The sequence below is a fragment of the Rhinoderma darwinii genome, chromosome 4, assembly GCF_050947455.1.
Source record: "Rhinoderma darwinii isolate aRhiDar2 chromosome 4, aRhiDar2.hap1, whole genome shotgun sequence".
Classification (NCBI taxonomy): domain Eukaryota; kingdom Metazoa; phylum Chordata; class Amphibia; order Anura; family Rhinodermatidae; genus Rhinoderma; species Rhinoderma darwinii.
Window position 1 is genome coordinate 183328577 of NC_134690.1, and position 13929 is coordinate 183342505.

General features: G+C 40.2%; 1 protein-coding gene across 1 annotated transcript in view; it reads left to right on the top strand.

Moving 5' to 3' along the window:
• FAM83B (family with sequence similarity 83 member B) overlaps nt 1-13929 on the top strand; it is a 106832-nt gene that overhangs the window by 70091 nt on the left and 22812 nt on the right. Inside the window, exon 2 of the mRNA XM_075864133.1 lies at nt 1693-1857. Coding sequence (XP_075720248.1) covers nt 1693-1857 — 165 coding nt within the window. The remainder of the gene's footprint in view (nt 1-1692; nt 1858-13929) is intronic.

Sequence of the window (13929 nt, forward strand, 5' to 3'; positions counted from 1 at the left end):
GGCTGGAACAATGAGAAGTGTAAGACACTGATTGGTCACTGATTGGTCAGCCTCATACACTTCTTTACAACACCCACTTGGTCAAAAGTAAAAACACACCCAGTTGGGCATTAAGAAACTAAATCTAAAATTGTTCATAACTTGCTCAAAAATGATCGTTTTTCAAAATAAAAACCACTGCTGTTATCTACATTCCAGCACCAATCAGATTATGTAGGAGATAGGGCACTTATAATCTGGTGACAGAGCCTCTTTAAACTCAACAGCCCTGCTCATCTAGGTGGAGCTGCCTAATTGTATGACCAATCCGCTATTCAGACTTCAGGTGATGCCCACATCTGATCATCCAATCAACAGGCAGCAGGGCAGGGGCACGTCACTACCTCCCTGTAGAATCCTGTTACCAAGGGAACTCCCAAAGGCTGTTTTCTTTTGCTGCACAGATGTAAACAAACAAAAGAGAATGATTTCACTGGAAACAAAACAGCCGCAGGCAGAAGTAATAGATTACCTATCCTCACAACAGCCCAAAGCAATAGGCTGCTGCAGGAATGATCTTGTTCTTTTATCTCCTTACCAGCATATATTCCGTCGAGCTTGCACTGAACCAGTGGCGGTGCACTGTCACGCACAGATGGGGGATTTTTTTGTATACTATATATGATAACAAGACGCCTAATATAAGCAGAGGATAAAGTTCGTTATAGGGCTATTTAAACACAGCAGATGCAATTGTCGAAGCCATAATGAATAGTTTTGCCATAATGAATAGTTTTGTATGACACAAAATCAAGACGGCATGTAGTCCGCAGTGTAATTTCACTTTGTAAAGGGCCAGCAACATAAAGCATCCATCAGTTATGTAATTTAAATTATTCACATCTCCATATCCCATAGTAGTTTTGCTCTGAATTGGTTATGATTAATGTTTAGGCACCACCCACATTACATTGACGACTGACATATACCAGCGACATGAGAAAAAAAGAGAAATTCAATTATAAGAAAATTAAACGGGGCTTTTTTATGATGTTGCTTGTGATAAATATTAAATAACAAGAGCAAATAATATTTCACTTGATCCACATGATCCTTGGTACAATAGTTCTAACAAACAATATGTATAATGAGTATATATGGATAAAGTAAAAATAAATAGTCTCCACGCCCTTTTTAAAATTATGAGTTGTGGGGATAAGTCTAAAAATAATGTGCTCACACAATTTATCATTTTTGGAAGCACAGTAGCCAGTGTTTTTGACATTGTAAACAACTGTTTGTACCTATACTGCAAATGTATCCATTTTTTACTTGTATGATGATCTTTGAACATATTTTAGCCATTTGTCCATTTGTCCAACAAAACAATGTTACTTATATTGCATGAAACATGACAAAAATGTTAGTACTGTAACTCCACAACTGGAACATTCAACATTTATATACTCTATTTATATAGTATTAATACCATATACACTATCAACACAACAGTTTCTATCCGTCCACGAAGACAAAATTACTGCTTCATGCTAATTCTGGAGCTAAAAGGCAATTCTTTATAATAGCACTGCTTATAAAAACCAGTAGGTGCTGAGGCTGAGTACTGTATTGTTAGTGTATACAGTGACCAACTATCCTGACAGTTCTATAAAAGTTTTTTTGTGACTGACATGAACTTTTATTATTCTACAGGTGATCGCCATTGTCATGGACATGTTTACTGATATTGATATATTCAAAGAACTAGTTGAGGCCTCAACTCGAGGAGTTCCTGTCTATCTACTTCTTGATGATGTGAACTTTCCACATTTTTTGACGATTGCAGAGAAGCAGGGGTTACAAATTCAAAGACTCAGGGTAAGTCTATTCGATTCAAATCCAACAAGGGAGAAAAACCCGGACTGAACATCCACTTGTTATACATTGAGCAATTGCGGCTAAGCAAAATTATACAGTTAGGTCCAGAATTATTTGGACAGTGACACAAGTTTTGGCATTTTAGCTGTTTACCGAAACATATTGAATATACAGTTATATAACCAATATGGGCTTAAAGTGCAGACTCTCAGCTTTAATTTGAGGGTATTCACATCCTAATTTGAGGAAGGGTTTAGGAATTCCATCTCTATAATATGTAGCTGCCTCTTTTTCAAGGGACCAAAGGTAATTGGGCAATTATCTCAAAATCTATGTTCCCTCATTAACCCCTTCCCGCCGCAGCCCTTTTTCAGATTTTTATTTTCGTTTTTTCCTCGCCACCTTCCAAAAGCCATAACGTCTTTATTTTTCAGTCGATATAGCACTATGAGGGCTTGATTTTTGCGGGACGACTTGTAGTTCGTTTTCATAGCATCATTTATTTTGCTGTATAATGTACTAGGAAACGGGGGAAAAATTATTTGTGGGGTAGAAAATGAAAAAAACTGCTATTTCTCCATGGTTTTTTGCGCGCTGTTTTTAGGGAATTCAATGTGCAATTAAAACAACATGTTACCTTTATTCTGTGGGTCAATACAATTACAGTGATACCAAATATATATTGTTTTTTCTATATTTTACTACTTTTACAGGTAAAAACCTAAGTGTAAAAAAGAAAATTTATTTTGTGTCGCCAAATTCCGAGAGCCATAAGTTTTTTTTAATTTTTCCGTCGATTAAGTGGTATGAGGGCTTATATTTTGCACGATAAGCTGTAGTTTTTAATAATACCATTTTGGTGTACATGCGTCAGTTTGATCACTTTTTATATCATTTTTTTTTTATGGCTTTCACCGTGCGGGTTAAATAATGATATATTGTAATAGTACAGACTTTTATGGATGTGGTGATACGAATTATGTTTATTTTTTTTTTTTACTATGCTCTAGGGGGAAAATGGGAACAGGGGGGTTTTTTGAACTTTTATTTTTTTTATTTTTTTCTTACACAAAAAAACAAAACATTATATAACTCATTTTTACTTTTTCTATTAGTCCCCCTAGGGGACTTCAACCAGCAATCGTTAGACCGCTTGCACGATAAACTGCAATACTAATGTATTGCAGTATATCGTGGTTCTGACATGGCATCTATTAAGCCCTGCCGGAGGCTGGACTTAATAGGTGCACAAAGATGGCGGACCTGGGGGCCTTCATTAGACCCCCAGGCAGCCATAGCAACCATCTCCCCCCGCGATTGCATTTTGGGGGGAGCTATGAGCAGTTAGAGGGGATCACCCCCTCTTTCTATCGATCTAGATGCTGCGGTCTCTATTGACCGCAGCATTTAACGAGTTAAACGAGTGGGATCGTTACTCTGAAGTGTCGGCTGTAACAAACAGCCCACACCCGCATCGTGTGGAGTGGATTCACTCCGTGAGCCCGTTCCATACTTCCCCTACCCGACTTTGGCATATGAATATGTCAAATGTCGGGAAGGGGTTAATCCATCATGAATTAAGCAGCTAAAAGGTCTGGAGTTGATTCCACTGGGTCACTAGTGTTTATTGATGATGTGACTGAAGACAGAAGCAGGCGGATGAATTCTGAAGTGTTCAAGGATACACTTTCTGCTCACATTCAACCAAATGCAACAAGGTTGATTGGACGTCGCTTCACAGTACAGATGGACAATGACCCAAAACATACTGCGAAAGCAACCCAGGAGTATTTTAAGGCAAAGAAGTGGAATATTCTGCAATGGCCAAGTCAATCACCAGATCTCAACCTGAGCATGCATTTCACTTGCTTAAAGAGACTCTGTCACCACATTATAAGTGTCTTGTCTTCTACATAAGGAGATGGGCGCTATAATGTAGGTGACAGCAGTGCTTTTTATTTAGAAAAACGATCTATATTTACCACGTTAGTCGCGATTTTAGCTTTCTGCTAATTAGTTTCTTAATGCCCAACTGGGCGTGTTTTTAGTTTATACCAAGTGGGCATTGTACAGAGGAGTGTATGACGCTGACCAATCAGTGACCAATCAGCATCATGCACTTCTTCCCATTCATTTAGTTAGCGCATAGTGACACTGTGTTATTCTCTATGTGCTGTCTTATACTGACACATTAACGTTACTGAAGTGTTTAGACAGTGAATAGACATTCCTTCCAGCTGGTATGGGATGTCTATTCACAATCCCGACACTTCGTTAACGTTTCTGTGGTACTTACAACAGAGCAAGCGTAATCTCGCAAGATCACGCTGTAAATGACAGGTTACAGGGAGATTACGCTTGCTCTGCTAAGTGGGTTCCTGCTCTCTTAGGCGCAGATTCGCATGTAAACCAATGCCCCCCACAACACATCAACTGCAGAGGGAGCAACCCAGGGGCCCAATAGCACCCATTCGGCCAGGCTAAACCATTTTCTTTTCACTTGGTTGTGGTGTTGTGCGGTGGTCGTTGTTTCTGTGGTGCTGTACCTGTGGGGGGACACGACCCAGAGCATATCATGTGTGATACAGGATGAGAGCCTGTATCTAAGCATATCATGTGACATGAAATTGATAAATTAAACAGACAGCATGGGGTTACCCCCACAAATCCTTAACCAGTGCCTTGCTAAAACAAGCTGACCCCATGCTGCTGGTCCACTTGTTCTAGTGGCATCAGTCTGGGCTGTGTATTGCTGGGACTGGTTGAGTAATTGGGACCCCCACACTGTTTATTTGATTATTTATTTACTGGTTTATAATTTAACCCCTTCCTGCAAATGGGCATGACTGTACGTCCAGATTGCAAGTGCTGCAATCAGGCGTACAGTCACGTCCTAACTTTAAACTGCCACTGTGTTAAGTGACACTATGACAGCGTCCTGATCGCAGTTGTTAGTGACAGTTTCTGGGCAGGACTCACCGGCATGGGACCAAACGGAACGGTCCCTTGTTGTCAAGTGCTGTGATTGGTCAGTCAGTACTGACTGGCCAATCACAGCATAGGAGGCAGGATTCACAGGCTGTGACATGCTCTGTTGTGTGTTCGAGCTTGTCAGAGTCAGTCGTGTTAGTGAAGAGATCAAGTGAAGTGAAGAGTAGAGGAATAACTGATAAAACTCTCAGATCTGCCCAATTTCTGGCCACTGACCAGTGATCACCACATTTGGTGCCCAATGGTCATCTGATTCATCTGTTCATCCACCCAAAGTGCCCTTCTGTGATCTGTGCCCCACCATCACCTGTCGCAGTACCCGGTCGCCATCGCCCTGCCCGAGTTCCATATTAGGTAGCAATGCCACCTGTCATCTAGATTTTCCACTGGTAGCTAAGCTATTCTAACTCATCAAATACAGCAGGGTCGCTAGTCGCTGGTCCTTTCTCGTTGCTCACTTGGGAGTAGCGGGGGTGTTTTTTTTAAAAAAAAAAAAACGTTTTTGGTTTTAGTTTGTATTTGTAAAAACCCCCAATATGGCCAGAAGGGTGTTCACAGCTGAGAAAGCATATGAAATGCTCTGCTCCGATATGGACAGTGCAGTTCATGCTCTCATCTTCGTCCGTATCAAGCGACTCAGAGTCTGCACCCCCCCCCCATCATAGCAGAAGAGCCATAGGTCCTGCTCTGCCCGAGCTGACATGGGTAGCTGCGGACGATTATAACCCCCAGGTGCCTGAATTTACAGCTCCCTCAAGCATTCAAGTTGATACTACAGGGTTCAGCCCATAGATTATTTTAAACTTTTCTGACACCCTTTTAAATATAATGGTCCAGCAGACCAACATATATGTGGATCAGTTCATCTCCCAGAACCCCGACTCGTTTTACGTGAGAGACCAAAATTGGACCCCCACAGACGCAGGGGAATTGGGTACGTTTTGCGGCCTATTTTTAAGCTCTGGTCTCGTCAAAAAGTCAAATATTAGAGACTATTGGTCCCCTGATATTTTATATAACACCCCCTGTACCGCACAATTATGAGCAGGACACGATTTGAAGCTATCCTAAAGGTCTATAAAATTAGACCAGTAAAAGTTTTTCCCAAGTTTATACCCCCAACAAAGACATTTCAGGCAGTATCTACAAATTAACCCCTTCCCGACATTTGCCGTATGGGTACGCCATGGAAAGCGAGTGCTTCCTGCAATTTGCCGTATCCATACGTCAAATGCTTGGCACTGGCCCAGAAGCTGAGCCGGTGCCATCATCGCTGGATCTCAGCGGTATCTTACAGCTGACATCCGACTGTAATGGCGGGGACCGAAATTAGCTTAGATCCCCGCCATTAACCCCTTCAATGCAGCGTTCAAATGCGATCGCTACATTTAAGGTGTTTGCAGCTCATCGTTGCAATGGCAACCGGAGGCCTAATATTGGCCTCCCGGTCTGCCTAGCATGGGAGCGGGTTAAGATCCGCCCGGCGGCGGAGCCTGATCGGCTTCCGTAGCCGCCGGCAAGATGGCGCCGGCTCAGAAGCTGATCCGGCGTCATCAGCGGTGGAAGTCAGCTGTATGTTACAGCTGACATCCACCTGTAACGGCAGGAAATGGGGCTAGCTCCGATCCCTGACATTAATCCCTTTGATGCAGCAATGGCTGCATCTTAGCGGTTGCTAGAAGATCGCCAGCCCTGACAGGCAATCAGGACTGGCGACTGCTGCTATGGCAACAGGAGACACAATGGCTTTCTGCTCTGCCATTACGGAAGCCGATTAGGCCCCGCCGGGAGGCGAAGCCTAATCGGCTTGCTGTCAGTGAATAACTGACAAATCTAATACATTGCACTACGTAGGTAGTGCAACGTATTAGAAAAAAAATATCTGACATTTAGACCTTCAAGAAAAAGTATAAAAAAGTGTAAAAAAAAGTGAAAAAAATAAAAATTTGAAAACATAATAAAATGAAAACATAATAAAATGAAATAAAACACAATCGCCCTTTTTCTCTTATCAAGTCCTTTATTATTGAAAAAAACATAATAAACCATACGTATTTGGTATCGCCGACTGTAACGACCTGAGGTATCAATATATTATATTATTTATTGCACGCGGTGAACAGCGTAAAAAAAAAACTTACAAAACTATACCAGAGTTTCTGTTTTTTGGTCACTTTACCCTACAAATATTGGAATAAAAAGTGACCAAAAAGTTGCACGTATCCAAAAATATACCTATAAAAACTATAGCTTGTCTCGCAAAAAACAAGCCCTCATACAGCTCCGTCAACAAAAAAGTTAAAAAGTTATGGTTCTCACAACATGGCGACAGAAAAAATACATTCTTTTTACAAAAGTAATTTTATTGTTGTAAAACATAAAAAAGTGCTATAAATTAGGTATCGCCGGAATCGTTCTGACCAGCAGAATAAAGCTAACATGTACCAATTTCTAACACGTGGTGAACGCTGTATAAAAAAAAAAAATATGCCAGAATTGCGTTTTTTGGTTTACCTAGTATCCCAAAAGATAGGATAAAAGGTGATCGAAAATCGCATGTACCCCAAAATGGTACCAATAATAACTACAGCTCGTCCCACAAAAAAAACCCTCATACCACTACGTCTATGAAAAAGTAAAATTAGTTATGGCTCCAATAAATCAGGAAATAAAAAATATGCAGTTGTGCAGGCCCAAGGGGAACATTTCTTCTGTTTCAAGAGGCGATTTATCAAGGACCTAAAATTAGGCAACCACGAAAGGGAGGGCCCAAACATATCTGCTGGAAGCGACGATGCCCGTATTATACCAGAACAACAATTTCCCAGCAAAATTCCCCAAACTGCAAAGGTGCAGAGTGTGGACGAAAAGGGGCATAAGAAAGGACGCCATATATGAGTGCGACACCGGCCTGTGCAGAAAGGATTGCTTCACAGCGTAACACACATCTATGGATCATTTTATTGTTTTTTTACCTCATTATTATACCACCTGACTATGTCCCTGATGTACTCTGCCCGGCTTAAATGTACCCCCACATTATAAATGGAAACACCAGCAATACTCAAACAAATCTACTGCCAAGCAGAATCCGCTCTCCAAAAGCCAAATGGTGCTCCCTCCGCTCTGAACCCTACAGTGTGACCAAACAGCAGTTTCCTTCCACATATATGGCATCGTCATACCCGGGAGAACCCTTTTAACAATTTTTGGGGTGTGTGTCTCCAGTGGCATAAGCTGGGCACCGCATATTTGCCACTGAAATGGCATATCTAGGGAAAAATATAATTTTTTAATTTGCACCATCCGCAGCGCATTCATTTATGGAAAAGACCTGTGGGGTGAAAATGCTCACTACACCCCTTAATAAATGCTTTGAGGGGTGTAGTTTCCAAATGGGGTCACTTCTCAGGGGTTTCTTTTTATTATTTCACATCTGAGCCACTGCAATTGTGAACCAATACTTTGTAAATTGCCAAATTAGGCCTCAATTTTACATTGTACGCTTTCACTCCTGAGCCTGGTCAAATGTCCAGGCAAAAGATTAGGGCCACATGTAGGAAACACTGCATAATAATTAGTGAACTGTCTTGTTATGGTGGCACAAGCTGGGCACCACATATTGGCATATGTATGGGGAAAAAAAAATCAAATTTTCACTCTGCAACATCGAGTGCACACTAATTTCTACAAAACACCTGCAGGGTTAACATGCTTACTACACCCCTAGGTAAATGCATTGAGGGGTATAGTATCCAAAATGGGGTCACTTCTAGGGGGTTTCCACTGTTTTGGTCCCACAGGCGCCCAGAAACCAATCCTGCCAAATCTGCACTCCAAATGGCGCTCCTTCCCTTCTGAGCTCTGCTGTGTGCCCAAACAGCAGTTTATGCCCACATATGGGGTATTGCCGTACTCGGGAGAAATTGCTTTACAAATGTTGTTTTCTTTTCCTTTATTTGTTGAGAAAATGAAAAATTTTGCGCTAAAGCTACCTCTTATTGAAGAAAATGGAATGTTTTTATTTTCACTGCCCAATTCTAATAAATTCTATGAAACATCTGTGGGGTCAAAATGCTTACTACACCCCTAGATGAATTCCTCAAGGGGTATCGTTTCCTAAATGAAGTCACTTTTTGGGTGTTTTCATTGTTTTGTCCCCTCTTTGCAAATGCGACATGGCCTCCGCAAACCATTCCTGCTAAATGTGATCTCCAAAAGCCAAATAGCGCTCTTTCCCTTCTAAGCCCTGCCGTGTGTCCAAACAGCCATTTATGACCACATGTGGGTTATTTTACTCGGAAGAAATTGCTTTACAAATTTTGCGGTGCTTTTTCTCCTTTAGTCCTTGTGGAAATGAGAAAAAAAATCGCTAAACCTACATTTTCTTTGAAAAAATGTAGATTTAAATTTTCACGGCCTTATTCCAATAATTTCTGTAAAAATCCTTTGCTGTCAAAATGCTCACTATACCCCTAGATAATTTCCTTGAGGTGTGTAGTTTCCCAAATGGGGTCACTTTTGGGGGATTTCCACTGTTTTGGCACCGCAAGAGCCCTTCAAATCTGACATGGTGCCTAAAATATATTGTAATAAAAATAAGGCCCCAAAATCCACAAGGAGCGCCTTTGCTTCTGAGGCCGGTGCTTCAGTCCAGTCACACACTACGGCCACATGTGGGATATTTCCTAAAACTGCAGAACCTGGGCAATAAATATTGAGTTGCATTCCTCTGGTAAAACTTTCTGTATTATAAAAAAATTGGATTAAAAATCAATTTATGCAAAAAAATATGAAATTTGTCAATTTCACCTCTACTTTGCTTTAATTCCTGTGAAACGTCTAAAGGATTAAGAAATTTACTAAATGCTGTTTTGAATACTTTGAGGGGTGAAGTTTTTAAAATGGGGTGACTTTTTGGGGGTTTCTAATATATAAGGCCCTCAAAGCCACTTCACATCTGAACTGGCCCCTGTAAAAATAGCCTTTTGAAATTTTCTTGAAAATGTGAGAAATTGCTGCTAAAGTTCAAAGCCTTGTAACGTCCTAGAAAAATAAAAGGATGTTCAAAAAATGATGCCAATCTAAAGTAGACATATGGGGGATGTTAGTTAGCAACAATGTTGTGTGTTAGAACTGCCTGTCTTACAAGCAGATACATTTAAATTGAGAAAAATGCTAATTTTTGCAATTTTTCGCAAAATTTTTGGGTTTTTCACAATTAAATACTGAACATATCGAGCAAATTTTTCCCGTAACATAAAGTCCAATGTGTCACGAGAAAACAATCTCAGAATCGCTTGGATAGGTAAAAGCATTCCGAAGTTATTACCACATAAATTGAAACATGTCAGATTTGAAAAATGAGGCTCTGTCAGGAAGGTTAAAACTGGCCAAAGAGGGAAGGGGTTAAAAGAGCCTGGTACGGCATTGAAATGTATAAATTACGTGAAAGTGCCACCGGTTACACCCACTCTTTCAAAATTTATGAGCGAAAAAACTTCTATATAGATCTCCAGAAGGGACCTTGTTGATCCTTTGCACTTCGACAAAGGATATGATCATTATCAGGACAACTTTTATAACATTGTCCCTTTACTAAAAGTTCTCTCGTCCAGATCCACATTGGCATGCAGAGCAATCCGCAAAAATCAGAAGGGCCACCCCAAACTTTGATAGTCAGACACTGAAATTAGGGGAGAGCAGAGCTGTCTGCAGCGATGATCTGCTGCTCCTGAAATATAAGGATAAAAGGGACATCCTTATACTGACCAGCATTCATGACAGCAGCTGCAGCCTTCTCCACCTATGTCCTCAAACCATTTTGTGTACAGGAGTACAATAAATAAGTGGGTGGCGTTGACCTGTCATATCAGGTCATAAAACCATACAGCGCCATGCGCAAAACAAAGGTGTGGTATCAGAAGCTTTCTGTCCATCTTACACAGATTGCTTTATACAACGCCTTTGTCCTCTGCAGATATGCTGGCAGTAGGGATACGTTCCTACAATTTCAGGAAAAATACATTAAGACATGTTCATCTGGTCCTTCTGTCAGCAGGATCATTCCCGGCCAGCATTTCCCCACAGAAATCCCCCCTTACTAAAAAAAAAACAGAAGCCCCCCAAAAGATGCTGTGTGTGCGGCATTCGGAAGGACACCACATACCAATGTGAGACGTCTCCCACAAAGCCTGGCCTGTGCATGAAACAATGTTTCAAAATATATCACACCTCCTTGGATTTTTTATTTATTTATTCTTTATCCACCTTTTCTATCTCCATTATTGGCCATGACAAATAATTTTATTTTTTTTACTGACCAGCTCCATTGCTATTTATTATTTGTAAAAAAACAAAACAAAATAAAACAAAACAAAAAATTCTCACTAAACCAAGAACCCGAGGGAGTGTCTATCTCACCCATGACATTGGTTGTCTCAGTAAATCTTTTTTTTGCTGAGACCTTTGATTTTTTTTTTTGTGCTGGATTTTATGAAATGGTAGGTAGGTTGGTAGTGAGACTTGCTATTCCCTCTCCCTCCATTGCAGGTTTTTCAGGTAATCCTCAGTTACTGCACAAATTAAAAATTCTTACTATACCCCTAGATGAATACCTACAGGAGTGCCACTTCACAAATTTAAAATTCTCACTATACCTCTATATGAATACCTTGAAGGGTGTTATTTTACAATCTAAAATTTCTCACTAGACCTCTAGATTAAGGGTATGTTCACATGGCAGCCTCCGTTACGGCTGAAATTACGGAGCTCTTTTCAGGAGAAAACAGCTCCGGAATATCAGACGTAATGGCATGTTGCAGGCGCTTTTCGCTGCGTCCATTACGGACGTAATTGGAGCTGTTTTTCCATGGAGTCAATGGAAAACGGCTCCATTTACGTCTCAAGAAGTGACAGGCACTTCTTTGACGCGGGCGTCTTTTTTACGCGCCGTCATTTGACAGCGGCACGTAAAAAAGATGACCGTCGGCACAGAACATCGTAACACCATTCTAATGAATGGGCAGATGTTTGCCGACACTTTGGAGCCGTATTTTCGGACGTAATTTGAGGCTAAAATGCCCGAATTACGTCCGTAAATAGGGTGTGTGAACCCAGCCTAATGCTTTTAAGGGTTTAGTTTCAAAATGTGGTCACTTTTCTGGGGTTGCTAATATTTTGACACTCCAGAGCCTCTGTTTTCATGACACAGGGCAGTAAAGGCCACCATAGTAGGCTACAAATGTTGCATGGTGCTCTTTACGTTCTGAGCCCTGCCATATACTCAAACAGCAGTTTATTACCACATATGCAGTATTGCTGTTCCCAGGAGAAATTGTGTAACAAATTGTGGGTGATATTTCTCCTATTATCCCTAACTAAAATCGTAAATTTTGGCCTAAAGCAACAGATTACTGGAAATATGAAATTTTTCATTTTCATGGCCCAATTCTGCTAAATTCCATGACATACATGTGGGGTAAAAAATGGACACAACATCCCTGGATGAATTCTTTGAGGAATGTAGTTTCAATAATGGGGTCACTTGTGGGGGTTTCCACTGTTTTGTCCCCTTAAGGACTTCTCAAAAACGACATGGCTTCCACAAACTCTCCCAGCTAAATTTGAGCTCCAAAAGTCAAATGACGCTCCTTCCCTTCTAAGCCCTGCCGTTTGTCCAAACAGCCGTTTATGACCACATCTGGGGTTTTGTTGTACTTTGGAGAAACTGCTCTACAAATGTTGGGGTGCTTTTTCTCATTTAGTTATTGTGGCAATGAAAACAAAATTAGCTATACCTACATTTTATTTTAAATAAAATGTCCATTTTAATTTTCACGGCCTACTTCTAATAATTTCTGCAAAAAAAACCTGTGGGTTCAAAATGCTCACTATACCCCTAAATAATTTCATTGAGGGGTGTAGTTTAAAAAATGGGGTCACTTGTGTGGGGTTTCCACTGTTTTTTCCCTTTAGGTGTTTTGCAACTGTGACATGGCCTCCGCAATCCATTCCTGCTAAATTTGAGCTCCAAAAGCCAAATGGCGCTCCTTCCCTTCTGAGGTCTGCCGTGTGTCCACAAAGCCGTTTATGACTACATATGGGGTATTGTTGTACTCAGGAGAAATAGATTTACAAAAGTTGGGTATTTTTTCTCCTTTAGTCCTTGTGGAAATGAAAAAATTCTGCCTTTTATTGGAAAAAAAAATATTTTTCATTTTCACGGCCCAATTCTAATAAAATGCTCACTACACACCTAGATGAATTTCTTGAGGGATGTTGTTTCCAAAATGGGGTCATCTTTGGGTGTTTCCTTTGTTTTGGTACCACAAGACTTCTTCAAATCTGACATGGTGCCTAAAATATTATCTAATAAAAAGGTCCCAAAATCCACCAGGTTCTCCTTTGCTTCTGAGGCTTGTGCTTCAGTATGTTAGCACAATAGGGTCACATGTGGGATATTTCTAAAAACAGCAGAATCTGGGCAATAAAACCTTCTGTGTTACAGATAAAAATGGATTAAAAATGAATTTCTGCAAAAAAAAAAGAAGACATTTTCAAATTTCACCTCTACTTTGCTTTAATTCTTGTGAAACGCCTAAAGGTTTAAGAAACTTTCTAAATGCTGTTTTGAGGAATTTTAGGGGTGCGGTATTAAAATGGGGTGATTTATGGGGTTTTTTATTGTATGGGCCCCTCAAAGCCACTTTACAACTGAATTGGTCCCTGTAAAAATAGCCTTTTGAAGTTTTCTTGAAAATGTGAGAAATTTCTAAGATCTAAGCCTTGTAACATCCTAGAAAAATAAAAGGATGTTCAAAAAATGATGCCAATCTAAAGTAGACATATTGAAAATGTTAATTAGAAACTATTTTATGTAGTATAACTATCTTTTTTACAAGCAGATTCTTTAAAATTGATAAAAATGCTAATTTTGGAACTTTTTTGCAAAACTTTCCACAATTAAATACTCAATGTATCGACCAAATTTTACCATTAACATAAAGTCCAATGTCTCACGGGAAAATATTCTCAGAATTGCTTGGATAGGTAAAAGCATTTTAAAGTTATTACCAGATA